The sequence below is a fragment of the Colius striatus genome, chromosome 15 (assembly GCF_028858725.1).
Source record: "Colius striatus isolate bColStr4 chromosome 15, bColStr4.1.hap1, whole genome shotgun sequence".
NCBI classification, from domain to species: Eukaryota; Metazoa; Chordata; class Aves; order Coliiformes; family Coliidae; genus Colius; species Colius striatus.
The window spans coordinates 14,408,315-14,433,435 of NC_084773.1; the positions used below are offsets into that span (position 1 = coordinate 14,408,315).

At 39.7% G+C, this 25,121-nt stretch overlaps 1 protein-coding gene across 1 annotated transcript in view; it reads left to right on the forward strand.

Moving 5' to 3' along the window:
* Window positions 1-25,121, forward strand: part of PTPRG (protein tyrosine phosphatase receptor type G) — a 407,362-nt gene that overhangs the window by 264,132 nt on the left and 118,109 nt on the right. The window contains exon 5 of the mRNA XM_062008042.1: window positions 3,561-3,656. Within this exon, the coding sequence (XP_061864026.1) occupies window positions 3,561-3,656 (96 nt within the window). The remainder of the gene's footprint in view (window positions 1-3,560; window positions 3,657-25,121) is intronic.

A 25,121-nucleotide genomic window follows, 5' to 3' on the forward strand; every position in this document is an offset into this window, starting at 1 on the left:
GGACTCTTACACCCTCTGGGACTTATGCCACCAGGAAGGCTGTTTGGAGCACGGTCAGCAGGGATGTGTGGAACAGAGCGTTCTGGCAGCAGTTAATGTCACCCAATAGAAACTATGAAGGATATTTCAGCCTTTCCCATTGTTAAGAGATGCAGAGCCTTGAAAAATATGAATATTTTGTTCAGTTTTGGAAAATAGAAGCTAATGTGAAATCGTATGCAAAAATGTGCAAGAGAATGATGATTTATGGTGCTGAAATCGGGCAGTGCCACAATTCAAGTAGGATGTGCAAGCTTGGATGATGCTGCATTCTGCATTTCACAAATAGCATATTATAATAACATCCAAATTTTCTTTAGCTTAAATGTCCCTTTGTTACATTCTGTACTACTGCTTACCAGGCAGAGACAGAAGTCATCTGTATGCAAAATGCACCGTGTATTGTATATACTAATTATATAATAAAGAGTAATCATGACATTTTCTATCATGTTTAGGCCACTTAAGTATGCAGTGAAATTAATTTTATGATGAACTGTCTTATTCCCAATTTGTGCATTTAAAAAGTTATGCCATCCATAGAAAATATCAAATCAAGCATCTACTGATTAAATGTATTCAATATTATGTATATTGTACAGAAAGGAACAAAAATGCATTAGATACATTTAAAATTTTATTGTAAATTCGGGAAAACAGATGAGATTATGTTATGAAAGAGAACAATATGTGATCACATAATTAGAAAATTGTCATAATACTGATGCTCAGTGGTGTCCAGGTGTGGTTTTATGAGCAGCCTGAACCATGCAGCTTTGAGGATGTAACTTTACCATCTTCTTAATATTGTTTTTGCAGTGTATGCGTGTGTATATTATGTAATAGCAATTCCTGGGAGATTCTGCTCCTAAAATGTTCCTTCTAGCTGTAGAAACACATAAGGAAGCTACTGTATGACAGATGATGATAATTTTTCATACAAGACAGTTCCCCTTGACTTGATGGATGCAGAGAGAGGAACCACGCTCTCTGGAAAAACACTGGGGAGCTATGGTAAAATGTTTCAATGTGTATGGTAATCAAGGTAGAGTGTGGTTCTTGATTAGCCTGTGAAATTGCACTGCTGAGACGAGGGATCTGAACTAAGCACTTTTTCACCAAAGCCCTTTGCACTGCTATCCAAAAGTGTATTGTAAAAATTAATTTCCTTAAAATGCCGTGAGCGAAATTGATCCAAAATGATTTTGGCATATGCTGAACCCGCTCAGTGATGCTTTTCTTCATAAACCCCTATGAGGACTATATAATGAAGTGTTTTATGTACGATATACCTAATTTTAGACTTTATTTTAAAGGGGAGTGAAATGTAATTTGTGAGTGTTTTGTGAGCTTTTGTCTGTACTGGATAAATTGAAGTTTAAGCAATTCTACCTGAAACAAACTGTTTCTGTTTCTACACCAATGAATGCCTGTACCTCAGTCTACATTTACTCAAAGCTCGAGTTGTCAGAACCTGGAGACACCACCGACTTTGTGAGATACTGCCAGCATCTGTGTGTGTGCTGTGAATACACCGGGAATAGGAAGGCCAAAATAGGGGAAGAAAATTGCTTTCAAATTTTATGAAGCTAAAGTGAGTGCCAGACAGTCTTTTCTTTTTTTTTCCTATGAGCTATTTGGAGTGTGGTCTTATTTTTATCTTCCTGCTGAAAAAAGTACTTCTACCTCTGAGGAGACTGATCTTCATCTTGGCCTTTTCTCTGTATGGTGATGTTTTATTAGATGTATGGGTACTCTGCCAGTATTATACGTTACAGCCAGAAGCCTGGGAATCAATATGTAAGCATAGGAACGCATCTGAGCAAGATGAAAGAATATAATCTCATCTGGCAATATACAAAATTTCAGAATATGGGAAAAATACTTGCATTTGTGAATATGGAAGGATTTGTCATGCAGCACAGTTTTGGAAAATCACAAACAGCCCTAAACAAGTCATTGGTGCCAGCAGGGCATTTGCCTGCAGACAGACTTGCAGAGGGAGCGATGGTCAGACCAAAGTGTGTCAGGAGGCATGGACAGTCTCAGCTGGACTTTACTTTTAACTATGTACTGTGTGGCTACTTCTTAACGCTTGGTAACACTGGGAAGAGCCCGACTAGGTCAGATAACAGGTGATGAGCAGCAGAGAGACAGGAGTGAATGCACAGGTTCCCACAAGAAGCAAGTGGCAGAGAAGCCTGATGGATCTGTTCCTGTTTCATAGCCAGGAACAGATTTTTTTGTTGGAGTCAACGTGCACAAGTGAGTGTACGTGTTGGCCAACCGTCCTATAGTAGTGTTGCCCCCATGGCCACACCAGTGCTGGTTTGGATTGTGAAATTCATACCGGAGAATCCCTAGATGGCCTCAAGAGCAACTGCTGCAAAGTCCAGTTCTTGTGCTTGGCTGCCGCATCAGGCACGTGATTTTAATTTGTAACGTGTTAGAGCACACACACAACAAATGTTACAAAAACTGGATTCATTCTATGAAAATGTACACACCTGCATGGTGTAGTGTTGGGAAGGAACTGTACAGGGTTTATAAACTAGATGCTTTGGAGCAAATCACGACAAATCAGTTGGACTAACATTAGGGAGTTTTTTGGGAATGGAGTGGTTGAAAGAGTGCTGGAGAAGCAGTAATGTGTTAGGGTGTCTTGCAGAAGCAGGAGCTCAGGTAATATGGTAAATGAAACAAGAACCGTACGTGAAATTAAGAGCAGTAGCACCCAGAGGCCTCTGAGTTGCCCTTAGTGATGGCATGTGTGTGTAGTAAAGTGGTAAACTGTAGTAGTAAATTGTTCAACAGCTGAGTGTATGATGGAAGCTATTTCTCAGTCCTTCTGTATTTGTGTAAATCAGACATTTGCTGTTTTGGGGGTAATAATTGCTTGCCTAATTATTAATATGTATTATCCTAAAATGACATCAGAATATCTGACTTTGTCTCATACTTTTTGCCAACGACTAAAGCTTTGGTAATATAAGTCATGAAATTTAACTGAAGTCAGGGAGAAGTCTGACCCTAGCTGATAGTCCTGAATATCAGAGGCTCATAAAAATGCATTGCTACAGAGTCAGACTTTCATCTTACAAATTGCTTTAGGACTAAAGGAATAACTCTAAACATTGAAATCCTTTACAAAAATTCTCTATAGTTTTTGAGATAAATGTGTTTAGCACATTTAACAGAGCAGGAGATGAGCCTGCAATGAGCAAAGAAATGAAGAGATCCTGGCAGAATGCATGAAGTTTACCATCTAAACAGACTGACCATACTGTTTATCCTTGGGTTTGGTATTAGAATGCATTGCATTGACTCTGTTCCCTGGTTACTGTCCCAGTAGGGCAGTCATGCTATTAATCAAGATGCTAGTTAAACAATATTGTTCAGCAGAATTCCTTTATCTCAGGTTCATAACGCTGAGTTTGTGTGTGATGTGGATGCATTGCCTCATTTGAAAGCTGTATGAATCAACACTAATGTGATTTTGTTGTTGTTTTTAATTTTTACAGATGCAGATTTACTTCTACAATCCAGATGACTTTGACAGCGTTGGAACAGCAGTTCTAGAAAACAGGGTAGTAGGAGCCATGGCCGTGTTTTTTCAAGTAAGTTTAAACAAGGACTATTTCCATAAACCAAAGCATTCACCAAGTACTATTTAATTCATTGAATTGTTTCAAGCTTAATGGATGCATCTGTTTACTTGTTCCCACCTGTCTAAATGAAAGATATTTCATATTGTCTATATGTGATTTAAAATGTAAATAAGTATATTTAAAAACATAATGAAAAATTTTGCATGAATTGTTTTGATTTTATAGCTACTTTACAGATGCAGATTGGAGAACACATTTATCATGGAACTTCTTTCACTGCTGAGGCACATTGCTGTGGTCTGTGGAATACTAACAAACCAACATGAACTTGTTCTGTTTAGAGAAAACTTGAAATTCAAACATAGCTTGTGAGAAAATTAATCAATATGTTTCATCAATCTTATCTGTAGCAGCTTCTTCTAAATTGTCATAGTAACAAGTTCTTGAAAGCCCAGGTTTCCACATGAGTAAATTTATACATCCTCTTTTTTAAAATGCATCCTCAAGTGTGTGACTGCTCAGCTAACTCATTTATTGGTTCAGCAGGCTCGAGAACTGCAGCGTGGGGTAGCAAGTGCTGCTTGCAGAGGCTGGTGGGTCAGGCCGTGTGGCAGTGGTGTTCAGCAATATGGGCTTTTTGTCGTGTTGCATCAGAAACTTAAGTTTTCCCATTCTGACTTGAGGGTGAACTGGACAGAGAAAGCTGGAGCAATGCCATGTCATCAGACTGTCACAAGCAGAGAAGTGGCTAATGAAGATCTGAAATATCACGTGGTGTTGCTTTTTCAAATGAGGGGAAAGAATGGGAGGGATGAGCAAGGGAAAATACTCGTCCTCTGTGAGGTTTCACACTAGGCTTTACTGTGGAAGAAAGTGATCTTACTGTTTTATCTTTGTGAAGCCAGATGAAAAAGAATATGCAAGTACCCATATGTAAATACCTCCCTGTGTCTTATGATGCTAGAGTGACAAGCCAGTCTCTCCTGCTCAAATTAAGTAAGGTTGTCTTTTTCCATGTCATTGATTTTGATCAAATCCTTTGATAAGGAGAAAAGGACAGATCCTTGTATTGCATAAATTGCTGTAACTCTGCTGTCATCAGACTAGTGGAAGCAGGCATGTTAAATTCATCACTGTTGAATCATGAGCGCTTCTGTGGCGTTTCACGTTAGGGTAAAGTTGGTGGAGATGCGATAATTTACAGTGGCAGAGCAGGATGATTCCCCAGACTTCTTAACCTTGATGTGCTGTGGGAAGCATTGGGCAAATTGAATTTGGCCTTACAAGACAGAAGTTTAGAAACAGAACGACCAAAGGCTCTGTTACTTGATTTATACCACAGTGAAGAGCTGTGTGCTCTATGCATGTGCCATGTCAGCAGGAGCGTGTTACATTTTGCTGTGCAACTCATGTTGTGGCATTATCTGTCTGGAATTTAATTGCTAAATTGCCCTGATATGCTTCACACAGGCCATGCAAAGCACTGCCCCGTGTCACACAGGTTCCTAGTCTGAATGTGGCATTTATTCCATAAACCCTGTTTTTAGAGGATCTTAAAATTGTAGTGGGACTGTGTTTTGTATTCCCCACCTGCAAAGCCAGGTGCTGCACTTTCTGCAACTCCCACTTTGCACAATTCCAAGGAAGCCATTATACTCACTAAAAATAACCTAGCATAGTCTGTAATGCTGTTAAAAAAAGCCATCTTTGATTGTAAGAGACCTGAGGCTCTTTAAGACCACAATCGAATGTTGCAGTCCCCTCAGGGAAGGAGAAATCTATACTTTTCATCATTTCTAGCCCTGCAGGCCATAGGACATTAGGCTGTAAAGGCTGGATGATGATGCAGCTGGGCTCCTCTGCTCTAGGAGCCATGAAATCTGAAGCCATTACTGATAAACATTCTCTGATCCCTTCCAGAGTAGGGGTAAGGTAATTCATTGCCAAAATGACCCAGGGACCTCCTGTTTTGCAGCTGCAAAGAAATGGTTTTCTTTTTTGGTGTTTTTTTTTCCTTGCCTTTGGGTTGAAATGATAAATCAGAGGTGTGCGCTAAACTTCTGAGTGTATCAGGTCTTCCTTCTGGGTAGCCCTGCTCCAAGACAGAAGGCTGCTGAAGATTTGTAGAGCCCAAAGTCCCCAGTCCGGAAGAGCATGTGCTGAATTATGGCCCATATAAGTAAACTAAGGATGTCAGTGTGGCAACAGTATTTTTTTTTGGCCATCATGAGTGTTTTCCAAAGTTTTTCCCATAGAGCTTGAGTTTTTGTACATAGGGCTATTAATTGATAATGGATCATCCTTTGCAGATCCCTACTGTCTTTGACCAGGGTGCTGTATTAGCTCCCTCAGCTACGTATTGTGTGCTGGAGCTTTTGAACCATGATTTGGAGAAACCTTTACAGATAGTTGAACTCAGGAATACTTGGTGTTCCTTTATCCATGCTCCCCAGGGCACCATGCAGATAAGATGTTCATGGCCACATTTTGATTGGCAGCTTTGATGATACAAGTACCAATATTACATTTTGCTGTTTTCCAGAGCTGTAGTCACATCTCTAACTCATTTATCCAGAAAAGAGCAATTGTAGCATTAGAGGTCATAGTGTTTTTACACATACATTAGAAAACTGAATGGTGCATGCTTTTCTATGTAAATATTTTAACACAGAAATTATTGGCTAGGTTTGCCATTAAGTCAAGAGTCGGATTTTTGCTAATGCGTTAATGCTGTGTTGGAACAAATGTGTACTGCACTGACGGATTTTATAGCCTGGCAGGTGTTTTTTGTTTGACTGATGTTCACAAATGTTCCTTTGAAAATCAGGTTCTCCAGTGTGTGAACATTATACTGAACTATATAATTATTGGTGAAACATTAAATAATTAAGAACCCTCTTTCCTCCTTTTTAAATAATTTAACTTGGACTATATCAGAATTTTCCTTATTGAATTCGCTCTTTCAGGGACAATTTCCAGGTAAAGTACATTGGTCTGAACTTGGATAATTGAAGCACTTGGTACTTTGTTGTAATTGCTAATTTAATCTATGCTTTGCTCATTGCTTTCTTTGTAAACGTTGTTGATAAATTCTGTGTTTATTTGCATGCTGCACGTGAGTTGACCTGACAAAAAAAAGTTACTAGTTAAAATCAGAAAACAATTCTTGCATATACCAATACTCAGAGGGGTCTCATAAAATAGCACCCTGGGGTGCTATTTTACAGCAGGTATTCTTGATTTGCAAATGAGATGAGCTGACCTGAAACCTCTAACTGGGCTCTGAAAGCTCTTTTTTGAATTGGAGTACAAGTTGTACAATGAACAGGTATGCTGAGGAAAAAGGACCCATCATACTTGGTCCCATTTCTAACAGTAGCATCACTTCAAGCATCATACTGGCAACTATTGTACATACAAGGCAGTGCAGCAAATAACAGAGACAGATGATTTCACTGCGCTGAAAATTCCTGCAGACTTTTGTTACGTAGCTGTGTATTTGTGCAGGATGAAGTGCCTCACTGTGCAGAAACTAAATAGCAAGTAAACAGAACCTTACACCATGTTGTAGCGTTTCATTCATTGAGGCCCAGTGGGTGTAACAAAGGAGCAAAGTGACTTAGGATCTTCTGTTCATTTTAGTTCAAATATTTTTAAAAGCTGAAAAGGGAACTCCAGGATGCTGGTGTCAGGTGTAATGAGTGGGGGAATCAGTAAGGAAAAGGATCTTTTTTTCTTCAAGTGGAAATATCTGTGAAAAAAAAGTCAGTATGTTTCAAGAGAGAGAGGGAATCACAGTATTAAACAGCAGTGTGAGTCAAAAAAGCTCTTGATTTTTTTGTTGTTAAAGAGAAATCGGTTGATATTTTAGCAAAAAAAAATCAAAATCTTCTGGAGACAAATAAGATAATGCCAGTGATTTCTCTTTGCCTCCTGACAAGTGTTTTTGGAGAGAACAATATGACCATTCCTTCAGTTTTGGGATTACTTGGTAATTCTCAAAGTGAAAGTAGCGCTAGTGGAAGATATTGCACTTCACATATCCATTCCCTCCTGCCAACAGTATCCTCTCAGTCTGCAGTAAAGGCTTCTGGATCCACACAAACAGAAACATCGCAGTGACAGGACACATCTGTTTTGTGCACCTCTTAAAAGTTGCCTGTGGCTGTTCATAGAGACTTACCAGTTTGCTGAAACACGTAGCAGGTCCCAGTCCAGACAGGCGCTTCAGTCTCCCTTTCAATGATCCTAGCTGGAATAGTTGGTGCACGTGCTTAATTTCAGCTCGCTTAAGGTTCAAGTTGTACTTAATAATATTCTGGCTCCGGGCCTTGGTTAATTGTCAGGCTGAGCCAGTTTTGAAGCAAGCCAGGAGTGGAACGGAAGGCCCAGATCTCTCACTGGTTCCTGAGTCATCCGTTCATATATATGAATATACTTGTAATACATATTTACAAGTCACATTTAAAATGAGTAGTTACTTGGATTAAATGCTTTCAGACATATTGCACGGCTCTGGTTTAGCCATCTAACAATATAATTCATTGCACACTTCACTACTTGCTTTATTAAAGCTAAACTTGAATGTGTTCAAAACAAACATATTGCTTTTGCATTTGAAATATTCATCTTTTTGGGCCTGTGGTAGATTCATTACAGCAGAGAATACTTCATTCCTTGATTACCGCTGTGAAAAGACACAATACCGATCCCCTAAGCACTCATCAAATATTCGATAGCTCAAAATTTCAGGAGGAGGTGATGGAATTCTTGTTCCTACAGGGAGGGCATATAAATCTGTTTTACTATTTGCAAAGAAAACCATTAGTGATTAGTTACTATATTTCAGGTACTCAGACAAATCATCTCTAAAGAAGTTAAAGTAAAAATGAATTTTAAAGGAACTTTTAGCAATGCTTTCATCATTAAAATTATCTTCATAATGATGAGTGATGTTGATACCTCGATCACTCAAGAGCTTTCACAGTGCAAGGCTAGATTTTTAAAGATAATTAGGTACTTGGCAGCAAATATGTAACTAGCAGTATTTTCAAAAACATGTGAAATAAAAATCAAGGGTTTTGCTACTCTTTTTCTGGGATGCCATTCTTAATTCTCTTTTCCAATGCTAACTTTTCTTAAGGTTTTTGAAATATACTGTGTAGCACTTTTGACTTTTATATCTATGTGTTATTTGTGTGTAACTGTCTTTATATTTACTACTAATTCATGTATGCAGAGATTTGTTCAGTAAAACAAATGATGGCCTTGCTTTTTATAAGATTTTCTTTGGTGGTAGTTCTTGATGTGCCTCACGAAGGCTATCGATGACTCACTTTTCACAGGGACCTAAATGAGCTAAACACAGAAGAAAATAGTGGAATGCCATCAAAGCCATTGAATATCTGGCACAAATACGCTTTTTTAATCCATATTTCTCAAGTAGCAGAATTCAGCTTTTAACTTCACTAGAAGCCTTTTTTTTCCACTCCTTTCTTCTCTTTCATTAACCATTTCATGTGTTTTCCATCATAAATAAGTTTGGTGGATAAGTGCATTAAATGCCGTTGCTATTGAGAAAACCATACCTGGTAAGAAAACTGGCTCCCGTGTCCTAGTCTCAATTTCTGGCAATTCCTAATTCCACTTCTTTGTTACTTACAATGCTGTCTCAAAGTCTGAGCAAAACTTGCTCAAATGTGAAAAGAGAATGCAGAGGGAGATGTGCACTTTTCCTGAAACATTATATCCACCTACATGAAGCAGTGGTTCAATGTTTAGGCAGTACCTTAAAGGTGATTTGCAGTAGTGCAAATAACTTGTAGCAGCATTAACATGCAGGGCATCATCTGGAGTCATTGGGAGGCTTTTCATTTATTTTAATAGACTTCAGATACATGTAAAGACCTTAAAATTAAATTACATTATCCTTTTAATGGTTACATTAGAATCCATGGTGTTTCATTAATAGTACCTTATGAATAATAAAACTGTTATTATTGATTAGCAGTATTATTAGGTAATTAGTACAGGTTATTTTTTACTATCTTCATAACATGGAAATGTATACAGAATAAAGCTACTTAATCAGTAAAAGTATAATTTATATTTGCCAAAGAGAATGCTTATTTACTGGTAATACTCTGTTCACTAAAAGACAAGCAAAACAACTCAAAATATGTTCTTCCTGAAGTCCCGTTTTGTAGCATTTCAAAACAGTTGCAACTATGTAAACTGTTAAGTTGTTACCAAAAGCAGTACTAGGGGATATATATGCTTTAAATAGTTCAGAATAATACAGAGATACAAAGTAGCTACTCCAAAATGTAAAGGAGGAGCAAATAAGAGTAGGTACATATGGAAAATATAGTACTGAGAGTACCTTTTTCTGAGAAACAACTTACTCAATACGTGTAATGACATATAGTAACATGAAATAACCTTGGAGCAGAAAAGCATTCTCCTGATTTTCCACTAAATATATGGAGATAAAATCATCAAAATACAAAAGTGATTTTTGAGTCATGGAGAACTGAAATATAAGATCATAAGAGCTTCTTGAAGTTTGGTAGATTTGAGTTGAGTTCTGTGTGTGAACGGCACTGAACAGCCTCTAAAGGTGATTTCTCTAGCCAAAAGATGCAGGTTTAGGTGCCTAACAGTAAGTATTCATGCTGGTCAAAAAAAACTGCACTGAAACCCTTGCACTGAAAATGAGTTTGGGTAGAAGGCAAACATTTATGGAAAGTATTCTTTCTAAAGAAATATGTGCTACCTTTCCATTAAAGAAAACAAAAAGAATTTTTTAAACTAAGCCCAAAATCCAGATTTTTATTTCAACTTCTGTTGTAAGTTTCTTTGGGAAATATGAATATTCTTGAATATTTTATGTAAAATAAGAAAGAAATGGGAGAACAGATGGGGAATAGCTGTGTGCATAAAAACATATATATATATAGTTAAGTTTGGGTTATTGTTGAGTTTCAAGTGCTTAACCATGAGGCTTTAACTTTTTATATGATCCATACATTTGTCATGTTTCAGCTCTTGTGTAATAGTAAAACTGCTGTCTATAACAGTTTTTTTAAAAAAAATAATGGTTTCTATAGTGAGGTTCTTCATCCTTTAATTTAGTACATAAATGAGTAGGCTGCTTCTCAAGCGTACTGAGCAAACAATTCCTGATGAAGTCTTCAGTTTAATAAAGAAGCTTCCTAAGGTTTTTAGCCATGGAGTGAGATGATGTGAGATGGGCAGAGCTGTGCATCCCTTTCTTGAAGATCATTGTTTGAAGCAGGGTAGAAAGGCAGGTGAGAAGGAGCAAGCTCGTGGGGTGAGTCCTTGGACTTCACCAGGCATGAATCCCTCATTTCAAATCCCATACGAACACGAGCAAAGTTTCTTGTGATTTGCACAGTACCGTGGGTTCAAGCTTTCTCATCCACATGTGTGTTTGTCATGGCTTATCCATGAGAAGAAGCCCATGTGGCTAAATCTAGGGCTGCTAAGAACAGAGGTGTTCACACAGCAGCCTGAACATCCTGAGCAAGCGTACTTGGAGGAACAAGGTATAAATGCATGAGCGAAAGAGGGGCTGGATTTGGAGGCAGACAGACTGACAGGGCGTCTGAAACAGATCGTTCTTGGAAGCAAACACACCGTTCTGCTTCTGCTTGCCTGTGTTCTGCCAAGAGGCATTTGCAGTCTCTAGATCATGATGGCTGCAACCTGCTGTGTTGAAACTTTTCTATCCACAGGCTGACTGTGCAGTGTAGAAAGATAATCTACCTTATGTGCACTTATCTTCTTCAGTGCCCAAGCAATCATCTTCCTTTCCCTTCTCCTCAGCTCTGTGAACTCGTTCACAGTATTTTCTAGTAAGGCAGAGGAACAGTATTTTGTCAGATGACCTCCAAAATACAATGCTTTCAATTAAAGCCTTTTTATTAGGTTGAATTTTAAAGGATATGGGCAGTCATTCAGTTCTTTTTACAGTACAGGGCGAAATACCAGAATGCACACTTTGACTTTTATTTTGGCTTTAATCTTAGATATATCCAAAGAAATGAAACTTCCAAAGTGTCTGAAAAAAAACCTCTCATTTACAGTAAAAATTAGATACTGCTGTTTTCTTTCTCTTTTTTTTTTTCTTTCCCCGAAAGGCATTGTAAATGCTTTCTTACCTGCAAAGTCCAAGATCACAATTCATAACTTGTATCCTTGCTTCTCTGGTTTGGATACAGTAGCTAAGCGAGTGGCTAACAATGGTGTGATGGGTTATCAAGTGACTTTTGCTTTTTTGTGATAAATAATGATCTGTTGCTCTGATTTATTTAATGGAAACATCACTATTATTGATGCAGGGAAAGAACTGTAAACTTTCTTGCTATTGAGAGGACTTGGACTCCAAAGTCATGTAATGCTACAGGTTTAAGAAGTACTCTCTGCATTTTTTGAGGTCTCTCCTCTGTCTCTTGAGCTGTCTATTTTAACCATTAATGAGAGCTGGTTGTCTGTGTTGTATGGGGACTAGAACTTTGCTCTCTTCTAGTTTAATACTCATCTGAATGTCAGGATCACTCTCAGTTTACATCACTGTAAATGTTTTTGACTTGCAGCTTTTTTGCTTCCCCAATGCTTCTTAATTGATTATTGTATTATGATTAATCCCAGGTGGCTTGCCATTATTTAGCTTCCTTCATTAAATTACCTACCAATTTGTTAGTCCTAATTCTCATAGTTGTCCCCTTATATTTTAGTGGTTTTGCTTAAATAACTTGCCCTGAGAACTCAATCAGCCTGTATTTGTGTATTCTTTTGCTTCCCTTTCCTTCCTCTCACCCTTGATGTTCAAAAGTGGAGTCAGTTTAGGAATATTTAAAGTGTCTAATGTCAGCATCTTAAACACAGTAATTTACTTCTCTGTGATGTAAAAATACCCTGTCTTTAAAAAAATAAATAAGGAAAATAAGCACTTTTGTAGCCATGTCGTAAAAAAAAAAAAATCTTTAAATTGATAGAAAAAATATCTGCTGGAGTTTTCATTACCAGGTCCCTGAAAATGACACTTAGCTATCTAATATGTAAAAATTGCAGCCCTCAGTCTATAATCTCACCCCCTCTGTGGTTCAGGAAGTCTGTTGATTATAACCATTAGACTAAAAACCAAATTAGTTCCCTAACTACAGTAATGCTTTTTGCTTTTTACCCTGGTGTGCTTTGTTGATGCATCACATTGTCATTTTAGCAGACGTCACAAAGCAGACCTGGAGCTGAATGCCATGAGAGCTGGGTCAAATTGGAGGGACCCCAAGTCTTCACGCAGGCTCTCATCACTTGGCTGTTGTTGGCTTTAGGGGAGAGGAGCAACAGCCTCTCGCAGAGTGTCTCTTTGTGTCTTTGAGAAGTGAGAAGCCATTGAAGGTGGCTTGTTTTCTTTGCTGCAAGTACTTTTTCTGCTCTCTGTGATAGCAACGATTGCTTCATCCCCATCCTTCTTACATGTTCCAAACATGGTGCATTTCAACTTGACCTTTTTTGTTTAAGAAAAAGAGAGAGAAAGAAAGGTTGGAAATAAAGCATCTATTTTTTGCTATCCAAGTCTTCAGAGAGTCTTGCTAGAACTGGTCTTAGTTACAGAATCAAAGGAGATGTAAAGCTGTACATTCATCTCTTCTTCAGTTTCCCAAACACAGCATCTGCTCTGATAACTCCATTTTCTCCCTGTTGCAAACACCCAGCCAGGATTCCAGGAAGATCATTTTTTTTATGCCTGTCTGCTTACCTGTTTTTAAAATGTAATTGATTTACTTTCCTGCAAAAACTATCCTCTCTAGCCATCCAGGACTTGTACCCCATTTGTCTCTCAGGGGACTTATCAACTATATTACATGTGATTTACATTCATGGGGGTAGACGGAGAACTCTAACATTTCAATCAGGAACCTCCAGCTCTCCAGTCAACATGTTGCCCAGTACTGCAGGATTTTGCACAGGATTTATCCCTATGAGAAATTTTACTTGTTTTCATCTGCTGTATCTTCCATGAAACTGTAAAGTCTTCATGTGTCTCTGGTTACCAGTTAGTGTTATGGCACATTTAAAGTGAGCACAGGAACTATTCATAAATGACTGCCTAGTTTCACTTTGTACCATACAAGAGAGACTGATTGTGAAGTCTGAATATATAAAATAAATGGGTAAAATTGAGTCTTCCTTTGCCTTTAGATCTTCTGGCTCAGATGAAGAAGTTATTCTTATTAAACTTAAGATGTTCTGCCTGAAGAATTATTACTGTAGTTCTCAGATATAACAGTGCCAAGTTTCTCCTAGTATTGGCAACAACAAACAATGCAAGCTTCAGACAGAATTTCCTGGGTAGCATACCAAATGTTCTAGAAAACCTTCTCGGACAGCAGCTGATACATTTTTAATACAAATAAAACGTAATTCTTTGGTCTTATTTCAGTTTCATCCCTAAGGTGGAAAAAGTATACCGACTATGCATAATTTATGTATTTGTTTGAAGTGTTTACCCAGATACTCCTTTCACAAAGTCTCTTTTTGTTAATAGATTGCTGTGAGATGTAAGAATCACTTAGGGCTCGGGTTGTACAAATAAATGGAACGTGTCATTTTTCTACAACCAGTGAGGTGGTAACGTAGTCATTCTAATTCTGCCTTCATCTGCGCTGCTCACCCCATCACCCCTCCTTAGCCAAGCTGCAGAACAGGTTTGGCTGAAATGTCAGTATGTTCTTCCCAGATCGTATGTGATGAGAAAGTATCAAAACGTGCACGGGAGAGAAGAGGAGTGGTTGGGAGCAGAGGGTGCTGCTCACCCCTCTCAGAGACTGTGTATGGATTGGTGTCAGGTTGATGTGTCCATGTAAGCACCACCCCAGTTATTATGATCTGTGTGGTTTCCTGTATAATTCCTAAACATTACACATGATGCAGAGCAAACATACAGGAAAATATCCCTCAGTAATTTAATTATAATCTATCCTAAATTACTGTAAACCCGGTGTTACAGGTTACTGCCGGAGGGGCGAGTTGTTGCTGGTTTTTGTCATCTGTAGTTTCCGTGCTGCAGGACAGCAACGGGAGAGATGATTATCGAGGGTTTTCTGAGCCAGTGGTTTTCTTTCCAGGGGTCAAAGAAAGGCAATGAAGGTAAATCAGAGTCTAGTCTGGTCCCCTTCTTTATGTCTTTGTACAGAGGTAGGCATTTGTATGGATGGCTGATGGCTTAACTAATAATGCTGATGGCATATCACCCCCCAAAATAATTCTGCAGCCGAGATGGCGGCTTGCCCAGAGCAATCCTTGTATCTGATGTTTTACCTCTTGTGAATCTAAATCAGAAATCTTCAAGTTCATAGGGTGGAGATGAGGGTGTGTAAACCTGGGAACCCTTTTACAGCATAATTTTAGTAGCTTTCAGACGTATCTTCTGCATCTAAGATTCACTGAAAAGCACACTAATCTGACTGGGGTGATGAATCTGAAATGAGCTACATGGTCCCAGTTTTGAGTAATATTAAACCTCCCTTTGGTTCAAGTTCAGGTATGCTTGTTTCAGAGTTCCCAGGACCAAACCAGCAAAGAAGCTGGAATGTGCTGTATGAACATTAAGCTCTACTGGTGATAGATGAGAATCAAGATTGTCAATCACCATCTTATTCTATGCCAAAAATTGAAATATGTGTTAAAGATTGCTTAAATCTGTTCACAGTACCTCTGAACAGTTGAGTTTCAGAGGCTTGCGAGATGGAGCAGGATTTTTTCCTATGAGCTTACAGTGTTTGCAGCGTGTTTCACAGTTCTGGGAGCACTGAAAAGGCAAAGAAAAGCTGCCTGGCTGATACTATCAGAAAAGTATTTAGCTGCTGATTGTAACGGTACCGTTTCTGCGCATCAAAAATGAATCATAACATAGTCATTATCAAGAGCAAAGAGACTCTCTGAAAGACGGTATTGGTTTTGCAACATCTGTACTGTATCAAATGAAGCCTAACTGAAGATTTGGCAAACTCTTCTTTATGAGTAAAGTAAAATTATGTACCACATTAGTAAGTGGCTAGGTTATTAGAAAGCTCAGTCTTGCTTCTAATAAAATGGATTTTTTCAGTGTAAAATTCATCTTTGCTTTCTGCAAGAATATTGCTGAAAGAGATTAACTTTGGATCTTTGTGTATTTTATAGTGTGCCTCGTGTTATTTTAAGGCAGTAAATACATTAGCCAATCTGTAAGCTTCACTTAAGTTGCTGCTTTCTGGGTTTTTGAAGAAATAGGATCATGTTATGCAGGAATCAGGATGATGGCATTAAATCATGCCTTTTGATATTTATTTTCCCTCAGGATCGTGCTACCAGATCAATATTTTAAAATAGCTATATGGCTAAGCATTGATTAGAAAGCAAAGCTGCATAAACTGAAGAGCTAAGCTAGTAATTTTTTGGTGTATTTTACCTGTGGTTTGTATGGCATTATGCACATGCCCGTGTATTAGAAGCAGCCAACATAAAACTATTTTCTCACTCCTTCCTCCCCTCCGACTCCCTTGCCGCCTGGCAAACCTTCTTTATCACATCTAGATCCTGTAAAAGCATCTAACGTAAATTGAAGTGCTCTTATGTGAAACATGATTAGACTACATCAATCAATTCTCAAGGATTTTCTTTTTTTCCTGCATTTTGCATTCTAAACTGCTAAAAATACATGCTTTTATAACCTGCTGCCTTTCGTGGAAGACATGAGCAGACAAATAGTTCCTCGTCTTGGGTGAACCAGTCTTGTTAAGTACTCTCCCCAAGTGCATACCAGTCAAATTAAGCTTTAGGTTAACGTTTTGGAATGCTCTCTTGTTGCCAAGTCATTACCAGTGATATGGTTAAGGAAACTGTTGCCTTCTGCAATTCCAGATATCCACAGAGATTTATTACATTTCAGCTAATAAGCTTACCTTCTCTAATAGCACACAGCCCACCCCGCCTTATGGCTAGACTTCTCTGTTCTCATAACTTGGGCAGAGAATTAAAGGCCAAAAGTAAGGTTGGCTTTTAAATCTGTCCAGATAGAGCTGCTTGGTCCCTGTGTTGTGGATGGAAGTGCCCATGATTTTTGAGTCTGAACTTGCTTGTTATGTAGATCTACTCTGCAGTACCTTTCAGGTCTATGCAGATACCTCTCTGTGGACAGATGGTGGTGGGAGAGGGGGGTGATGCCCGGGCAGGTGGCACCACCTCGGTGTGCTACAGGGCCATATGGGCACTTGGGTTTTAGAGAAACTTGTTCTGTGCATGCAGTACAGCTGGCTGCTACCACACCTGTCTAATAGACTTGCTGAAAGGCTATATAAATTCGTGCTGAGCTATGGAGATTATCTCTGTCAGCTGTTCTTGTGTCAGAAGCAATTTTTTTTAATGCTGCATTTATGTTATAAGTGCTCAGCCTATGCCTAGCTTTTAGGAAGTACCCTCTTTCTTCCTTCATTACTGCTTGCTTTGCATCTCAGGCACATAACTAGTGTCTTAATCCTAAAAGTAGAATATTTTTTTATGCCTTCTTCATCATGCCGTATATTAAAATCTTTGCTGCCCCCCTTAAATCTGAGTGTAAGTGCAGATGCATCCTACCAGTGTGCTGGGGTTACAGGCCAGTCTGCAGAGAGCATAGGCTGCTACAGCATTAAGCTTTTGAGCACTGGTGCTTGCTGCCATTAGCTCTGGAAAACCTCTCATCCTCACAGCAGCCATCAGTGGAGTGTTCATCATATGCACATTACAGCTGGGCTGGAATTCAAACTGTGTTGGGTCTCAGGCATTTTGGGGAGAATTGCCTCTGCAACCTCACAGTGAATATCTCCCTCTGTGCCAACTCTCTGAGGACTGCTCTTCCAAAGCATTGGCTTTTTAGTTTGCTCCATACCAGATCAAGCTTTTGGCAGGGCGAAGCCTAATGTAGGTTCTGGTGTCAGTTGCAGGTGTTCATATGAGGATGGTGACATCAGAGGACCATGCAGCCTGCCAAGTTTCGAGACCAGAGAGAACAAATATTTTCTAGAGGTGGAAACAAAACTGGGGTCCTGGCAAAGCATGTTCCAGTAGCCTGGATGGTCCAACTGACTGGCCACAACAGTGGTGATAGGATCATAACCAGCATACGTGACCTATGGACACCTAGGAGTTAAAGCGCTGGGATGTGAAAAGAAGTAAAAAAGAAGGAAATAAATAGCTCAAATTAATAGGCAGGTTCTCTGGCAAGCAGATTCAGAGAGTGTGTGAGAAGAGAGGAGAGGATATATGGAAGACTCTTCCTGAGAGCATACCTGTGTACACCCACCTGGAGGAAGCATCTTCAGTGCTCTGGGTCAGACTAGACTTGTTCAAAGAGCACCTTTTGTTCTTACCGTGTTTTAAGTTTTGTTTTAAATTGTATTGTTACATTTTATTTCCTCTCTCATACCTTTCCCTGAGATTTTGAGATTCTGGCAGTTTTGAAGTTATATCCTGTGTAGGAGGAGGGTTTCCTGACCAGAGACAGAGCTTGAAAACCCCCTCTATAGATAGGTCATGCTCCACAGGAGCACCAGAAAGGTGTAAGAAGCCCGTGGAGCAGAGGCATGAAGGGTAGAGCATCCTGAGGAGTTCTGTGGCTTTAAGACTGTTACCTACTCACAGTGATTGAATAGCATTCACTTTGCCACTGCTGAAATGTAGAACATCTTGAAACAAGCATACATGTCATGTTAGTTTTGGTATTTCTTTGTATTTCAAGAGGAAGAAACTGCTGCCACAAACTGAATCTTTCCCAGGCTTTTATTGCACTTGTGTTCTAAGTGCTTTTTTTCTGCACAATAATTCCTCCATTTCCTCTAAACATGAGACATGATACTTGTTGAAATGTTTTTGTAAGGAACTGAGTGAGTTGTTGGGTCATTCTAAGCAAGTGAAAAATAAACAGCTTGACATATGATCCTCACTATTGTGTGTAGTGTTACACCAGGTGAAACAGTGGGGGGTTTGAGCTGTACTTTTGTTGCTGGAGGAACTTGAGTTTCTTAGAGGCAACTGAGAAGTAAATTGCAGGCCACATGCTGCCACTTTTAATTCAGTGGCTTGAAAGAGGTTGAGATGAGGACTGCCTCATCTCACCTGCTTCTTGGAGCTCTACTGCCCTGCTGCTGGTACCCACCTTGGCTCAAGGATGTGACTCAGTACATCTGCACTTCATGCCCACCAGCTATGGAGCCCTTGGCAGTCCTGCAGCTAGTGTCCTTGGCATCCAAGTTTCTCTTGGACAAGTCCACTCACCACCCTCAGTAGCCAAGGTGAATTCTGTTTCCTGTCTCCACAAGGACATCTAGATGGAGATGGAAGGGCACAGAGACTTCCTTGATTGGTGAGGTAGGGAGTGGAGAGGAGGAGGTGGCAGAGTTGTGCAAGGGTGAGCAAGGGGATATGTGGAAGAATTTTGGGAGGAGAGGATGCTGTGGCGTTGGAGGAGACAGAAACAGCTCACTATAAAGGAGGATGTGGCAGGTGGGTGATAGAAAACGGAGGCAACTCAGAAATGAGAGTGTAGGCAGAAGTGAGGAAACTGAGGATTAACTGGTGCTTTCTGCCTTAGGTACTGCAAACAGTGAGCTGTGCAACTTCGTAGCATTTTGCAAAGCTGCACACATCTGCAAGAACTTAAATGACACTGAAAGTTTACAAAGGATAACTGAAAATGGAAGAGCTGGCTTGAAAGGGAATTACAAATGCAAAAATGTATCATAGCTGCCCCACTTGTCCTCTTGTATCAGGAAGCTATTAATGGATACTACCGGTCTAACATTGGATTCTTGTACTGCAAAGATGAGTGGAAGCCTGAGAGCCCTCCCATTCTGTGGCTGCTACATTAGACATGGGGAATTTACTGTAGCAAGAATTCCTGAAGCATTTTCAGTAGGTTACATGAACTCTCCTTAAAAATGAGGTAAAAGAAATGGCAAGCAAACTGCGTTAGAGTTCACTGTTTCAAAGGAGGAGATTATAAAAAAATCTGCACTGCAACCATTTGTTCTCACTGGATTTCTAATTTAATTGTGAACTGAGGTGTGGTTGTCATTAGGGAAGTGGCTATGTAACTTAATTGATGTTTCTGCATCGTTTGTGTTTGTGACTCATAGATGCTGGCTTGAGTCATCCTGTACTGGCAGGCTGGAGGGAGCCACTACTGTTGTGGGGAAGTGAGCTGAGGGCAATGCCGTGAGAGAAACAAACACGAGAATGTAGAATGAATGAAAGTTGTTGGGAAGCTGAGATTACTCATTTTCTTCATATGAAAAGGGTGATAGTTGTGATCTCTCCCACCAAAACCCTTTGTGTTGTCTGGAAGAGAGGGAAAAGGCTGGAAATCTCTGCTGCATCCTAGGCAAGCTTTGCTGCAACAATCCAATTGCAAACCCCTGCAAAATGCTGGGTTTCCAGATGCCCATCTGAGCTGTGTCCTTCCACTCTTTGTACTTTGCCAAGCACGTTTTCAGGTTTAGTCACCAAATTTCATTGGTTCATTTCCCATTTTTAAAAGCTGGAACTATTTTCTTCTGAGTTAAACACATTTGTACCAAATTCCAGCCAGGAGCAGAAGAAAATTACAGCTAACTTCCATTCTTAGTTTCACAGTTTTGTGTTCAGCCTCTTCAAATGTATGAAGCTGTATATCAAAGAGTGGGTGCTGTAGGATGATCTGGCTGTAGTGCTCATTATATTTGGGGTTTTTTTCATTACACCATTTCATTTTCTTGCCTGCTTAGGTCAAAATGGTTATTTTTACCTAAAAACTCCCATAAATTGAGGAGGTTGTGGAAACTCTAAAAGAGACCCAACTCCTCTTTTTTTTTTTTTTTTAAACTCAGATGGTGAGAACAGTTTATAACTGATGGCAGTTTTTATAAAATAGCCTCCATCCTGATAAAATGTTACCCCCTGGTGTGTCATTTTTCCAGCTGAACTGCTGGTAGGATTGAGAGATCTTGCACACTGCTGCTTAAATAAGTAGACTACATGCTGTATGAAGAAATCATATTATTTTCTCGAAGGAGAACAAGTAGGCTCAGTGCACCAAAATTGCTTTAAATAAACTTGCAGCTACTCTAGCCTTTTTTTGCGCAGCTGCAGATGGTACAGTCTATCAATCAAGCTTTCCCAGCTTTGAGAATCTGCCACTGAAGCTGTCTCTCCTCTGTGTTGCAGTTACACTTTTGTCTTTTACAGAGCTTTGTATCTCAGATATTCTATTGCTACTAATCAGATTGTGCTTCTGGGCTGCAGATATCTTTTGTTTTTGCTTAGATGTGTGTGTATTAAGATCTTTCAATAATTTGTTAATGGAATGTGCTGTTCACTTGCAGTGAATCAGCTGCATCGTGCTTTTGAAGTGCAAGGTTACTTGGGGAAATAAATGCCCACCTTACAGTGAAATGAGTCAAAGTCTGTGCAAACAAGCGTCTTACAAGAAGAAAGGAAAATACATAGCTGACTGTTTCTTACCATCCTGGTGGCTGCAAATCTTGTGATATTGAATGGAGGTAATGCTACAGAGAGAAGGCTGTGAAGTCTGCCTCAGCCTGGTGAGCTGATCAGTCAGCTGCCAGCATGTGTACAATGCACGATCAATGTTTCTGTCTGCCAACAACGAAACTGTATGCACAAACGCAACGCACTTGAGCTGAGTTATTAAGCAGTACTTCACTCTGAATTTCATGCTCTTGATTGGGTTTTTTTAGGACAATCTTAGATTAACATATTGCCTTGCAGTGTGCTAGTGCAAACTGTGTTGTAGTTCTGAAGTAGCCTGGGTTGTCACTTTGCTCTTCTTATGGCACTGATATTTCAGACAATCTTTGGTGTAGAAGTGGCTATTTATGTTGCTTGTATTTTCAAGCATCCCCACTGGACATGATGAAAGTGGAAGTTGCTGATCTATAACCTAGTTTGCCCCATTCTTGTCCCAGGATGTCTGTAACTAACTCAGGTCCAGAGGCAGCAGGTACAAAGCGACGGAGGGGGTGAGCTAAGGCTTAAGAGGAACTGTGGCTGTAAGCAGATGCATTGCACTCGACCAAAGATGAGGGTCAGCCAGAACACCTGACCCCAAAGTCAGTTCAATAGCTTTTAAGACCATTTTGGACTTGAAAAAATAAAAGAAAAAGTGCAGCTTCCTCTTTGGCACTGCTAGTCAGTATCTCACTGTAGTTACCTTCTAAAGCTGTGATGAAATATGAAGTTAATACATCACTAGCAAGCTTTCAGTCAGAATGATGTATTAGTCAAAGTGGAATTAGCTAGAAGGATCAATGCACACCCATTACTCTGTTTAAAATAATCATTGGAAGACTCATTAACTTTCTTTTTCCCCTCTCTTCAAACAACATAGTGTATGAGACATCTAGGAACACCCCCTCCGCCAGCATATGCACCTCTATGACTTCAGTATATTTTCATTCATAGCAGGATAATTAACACCTGAAGGCCAAAACCTAGATTTAACTCAACAGAATTTGCCTTCGTATCACTGAACCTGAAACCAGTTGCCTTAGGCAAAGACGAACTCAGCTCTAATGCACATTTTTTTAAAAATCAAAGGTCACAGCAGCATCTGTGTGAAATAGTGCGTGTGCCAGCATAAGGTTTGGTGTCACATCTTGCCTGAGTACCTGTTATTCTCTCTGATTTTACACATGAGCAGCAACTTGAAGCATTAAGGCGCCTGTTTCCATTTCTTGTTTTCCTTTCCAAATATATTCTGCAGGATACTTACTTTGAGCAGTCCATTCATTACACAGCAAATGCTTTCTGTCTCCCAGCTCACCTCTGTCAGGCTGCAGGCTTTGGGCCAGACTTGTCCTTTTGCATTGGCTTGCACAGGAGATGGGCAATTACAGCATATAAGGGGGAGATGGAAGAAAATATCATCTGTGAAGGAGCAGGAATATATCATTCTTGGATCATTTAGTGCCTGTGAAAGTGAAAAACTTAGAGCTCCAAACCTAGCTTATCATTGTGTTGGGAGCTCTGTAGGCATTTTCTTGCCTTCACAGATAGCTCAGCATGCTGTAGTGTGGACCATCCTTTCTTACCTGTCACTTCTCCTGAAAAGGTCCAAATAAATGTTTCCTACTGTATTTCAAAGCAAAGCACATGTAAACTTTTCATTTCTGTTCGTCCACATTGCAGATCCGGCTGAAATCTTTCACTTCCTTTTATTCAGAAATGTTTAAGAAATGAGATACTTATCCACAACCAGAATTTACAATGTAGACTTCAAAAGGGAGAGGACAAGGGAGACAATGGGCGTTGTGCAAAGCAAAAGGGTGCATACCACAAAGCCAGGATGTGTATCCTGTGATGCTGCAGACCAATGCAGGGTTAAAGCACCATCATTCAGAAGGGCTCGGAGTAGGACCTTCCCAGCCAAGCTGTTAGCTAACTCTGAAATAATTTGGCCCCAAAAGACGTGAATTTGAAGAGTTGAACAAGCAATATGCCAAGTACTTTCCCTTTGCTGAGAAAACTATGTTTCTTTTGACTGTGATTATCTTAGGTTCTTTGAAATGGTGTTTCTGTGGTGTTAAAATACATATTGTGTGGCATAATGTTTGCATTAACGGGATTGTTCTCATTTCTGTTCTGAAGCACTGAAAATCAGGTCCTTTCCCCTAGAGGTTGAGGACTGGCATCTGTCCAACACTACTGAGCTGATAAGAGAATAAATTGTTTAACCATATTGATTGTCCTGAAACCCTACAGCGCAATTTAATCTCTGCTACCTAGTTAGTTTATAATAGTTTTCTTTTCATCCTTACTTGTTTGTACAGAGTGTTTGGAGACCTGAGTATTTGGCTGGTGAGCTGTGGATCTTAACTGCAGACTGAATGGGAGCTGAAGGCACGCAGTTGGGGGAATATTACCCCTGACTTTTGCCGTTGTAATTGAAAGTAGAATTTGACACATTGGCATCTCTCTGTGTCAGCCATTGTCACTGGCTTCAGCTGCCACGGTTAAGTATGTAGTCATTCATCCTTGGCAGACACCGTCCTTTACAGCACGAGAGGATGGTCTCTGGATGTTAATGCCACAGCACTCTGGGAGCAGCTGGCTGTATCGAATTCAAGGCATGCAGATTGTCTTGGCCATTTTACTTAGCAGATGGGTAAGGCTTGATAGATTGAAGATTTAGTTTCCAAGTCAAGGGCCAAATGTTGCAGTGGGAGAGAAAAGTAAATTATATCACTATTCGAAGGGGAAAGGCTCAGGTACCGTATCACGAAATTGTTGCCATTCATTTTCCTCTGACTTGCACAAAATGCATGTCATTTTGCCTTTCAATATAGCCGACTATGGCATTCTCCTTCGTTGTGAGATGCTTTGCAATACTGTCTGTGAGCCCATTTAATGAGCTCGAAAGCAGTTGCTGTGAATTTATGACAGTTTAATAAGTCTAAATGCCAGCTTTTTTTAACATGGAAATGAAAGAGAAATTTGTATTTCAAATCACCCCGAATAGGTGGCTTTTCTTCTGTTCTTTTTTTCCCCTCACACCCTTTTGTACAATACAACAGATGTATTTAAACATATTTTTTAAAAGGAAAATGTATTCTTTACTCCTGAGCTGTTCAAGCTATTAATATTCACCTACTGTTCACAAGGTGACTGGTACCAGATATCATTAGGGAGCTTTGTGATGTTTTCCCAACCCTTCTCATGTTGGTTTGTGGGAAGATCACCTGGCTTCTGGAGAGGCTGCCCAAAGCAATGGGAAATGGGGAGGGTCTGGCCCTTTGAGGGGTCCTGGAGGTAAGATCTGGTGTAGTTGTGCAGCCTCTCTAACTGCCTCAGTGTGTATTTGGGGGTTCCCCTGTTTTTATTTGTTATTATTCCTGAAATAAGCATTGTGAGCTCCAAATTTTTTGCCTGAGTCATTTTTTTTTCTGCTTTATAGAACTATTTCCAGCAGAAAGACAGGTCATGGGTTGCTTATGTGACTTCAGCATATGGTTTAAATTTTATAGCATGTGGGATAAATTTTAACACTTTACAACCCTGCCAGTTTCTGTAAAGTTAGAGACTTCAGGAGGTTTGAGTTTGTCCTATAAAATAATCAGATGAATAGAGAGCTTCAACTGCTTAATACACAATGAATGACAGAGAATGAGAATGGGTTGGGATTTTTTAGCTCACTAGGATTTGCTGAGTTTAGTTCTGCTATAACATAGGGACTCTCTATAGAGTAGAACCTTGCCCAGTAATGTCTATTTTTGCATACTGTGGCCTGGTACCTGTATTACCATGGTCATCCTGGCTGTGAAGATGTCTATCCTCTCATCACGCTCCTTTGCTGGAACTTTCCTTGTTGTAGCATTAATAACATTATCCTGAGAAGGTGCTTAGCTTCCTGACCTGCCTCCTCCTCTATCAACTCCG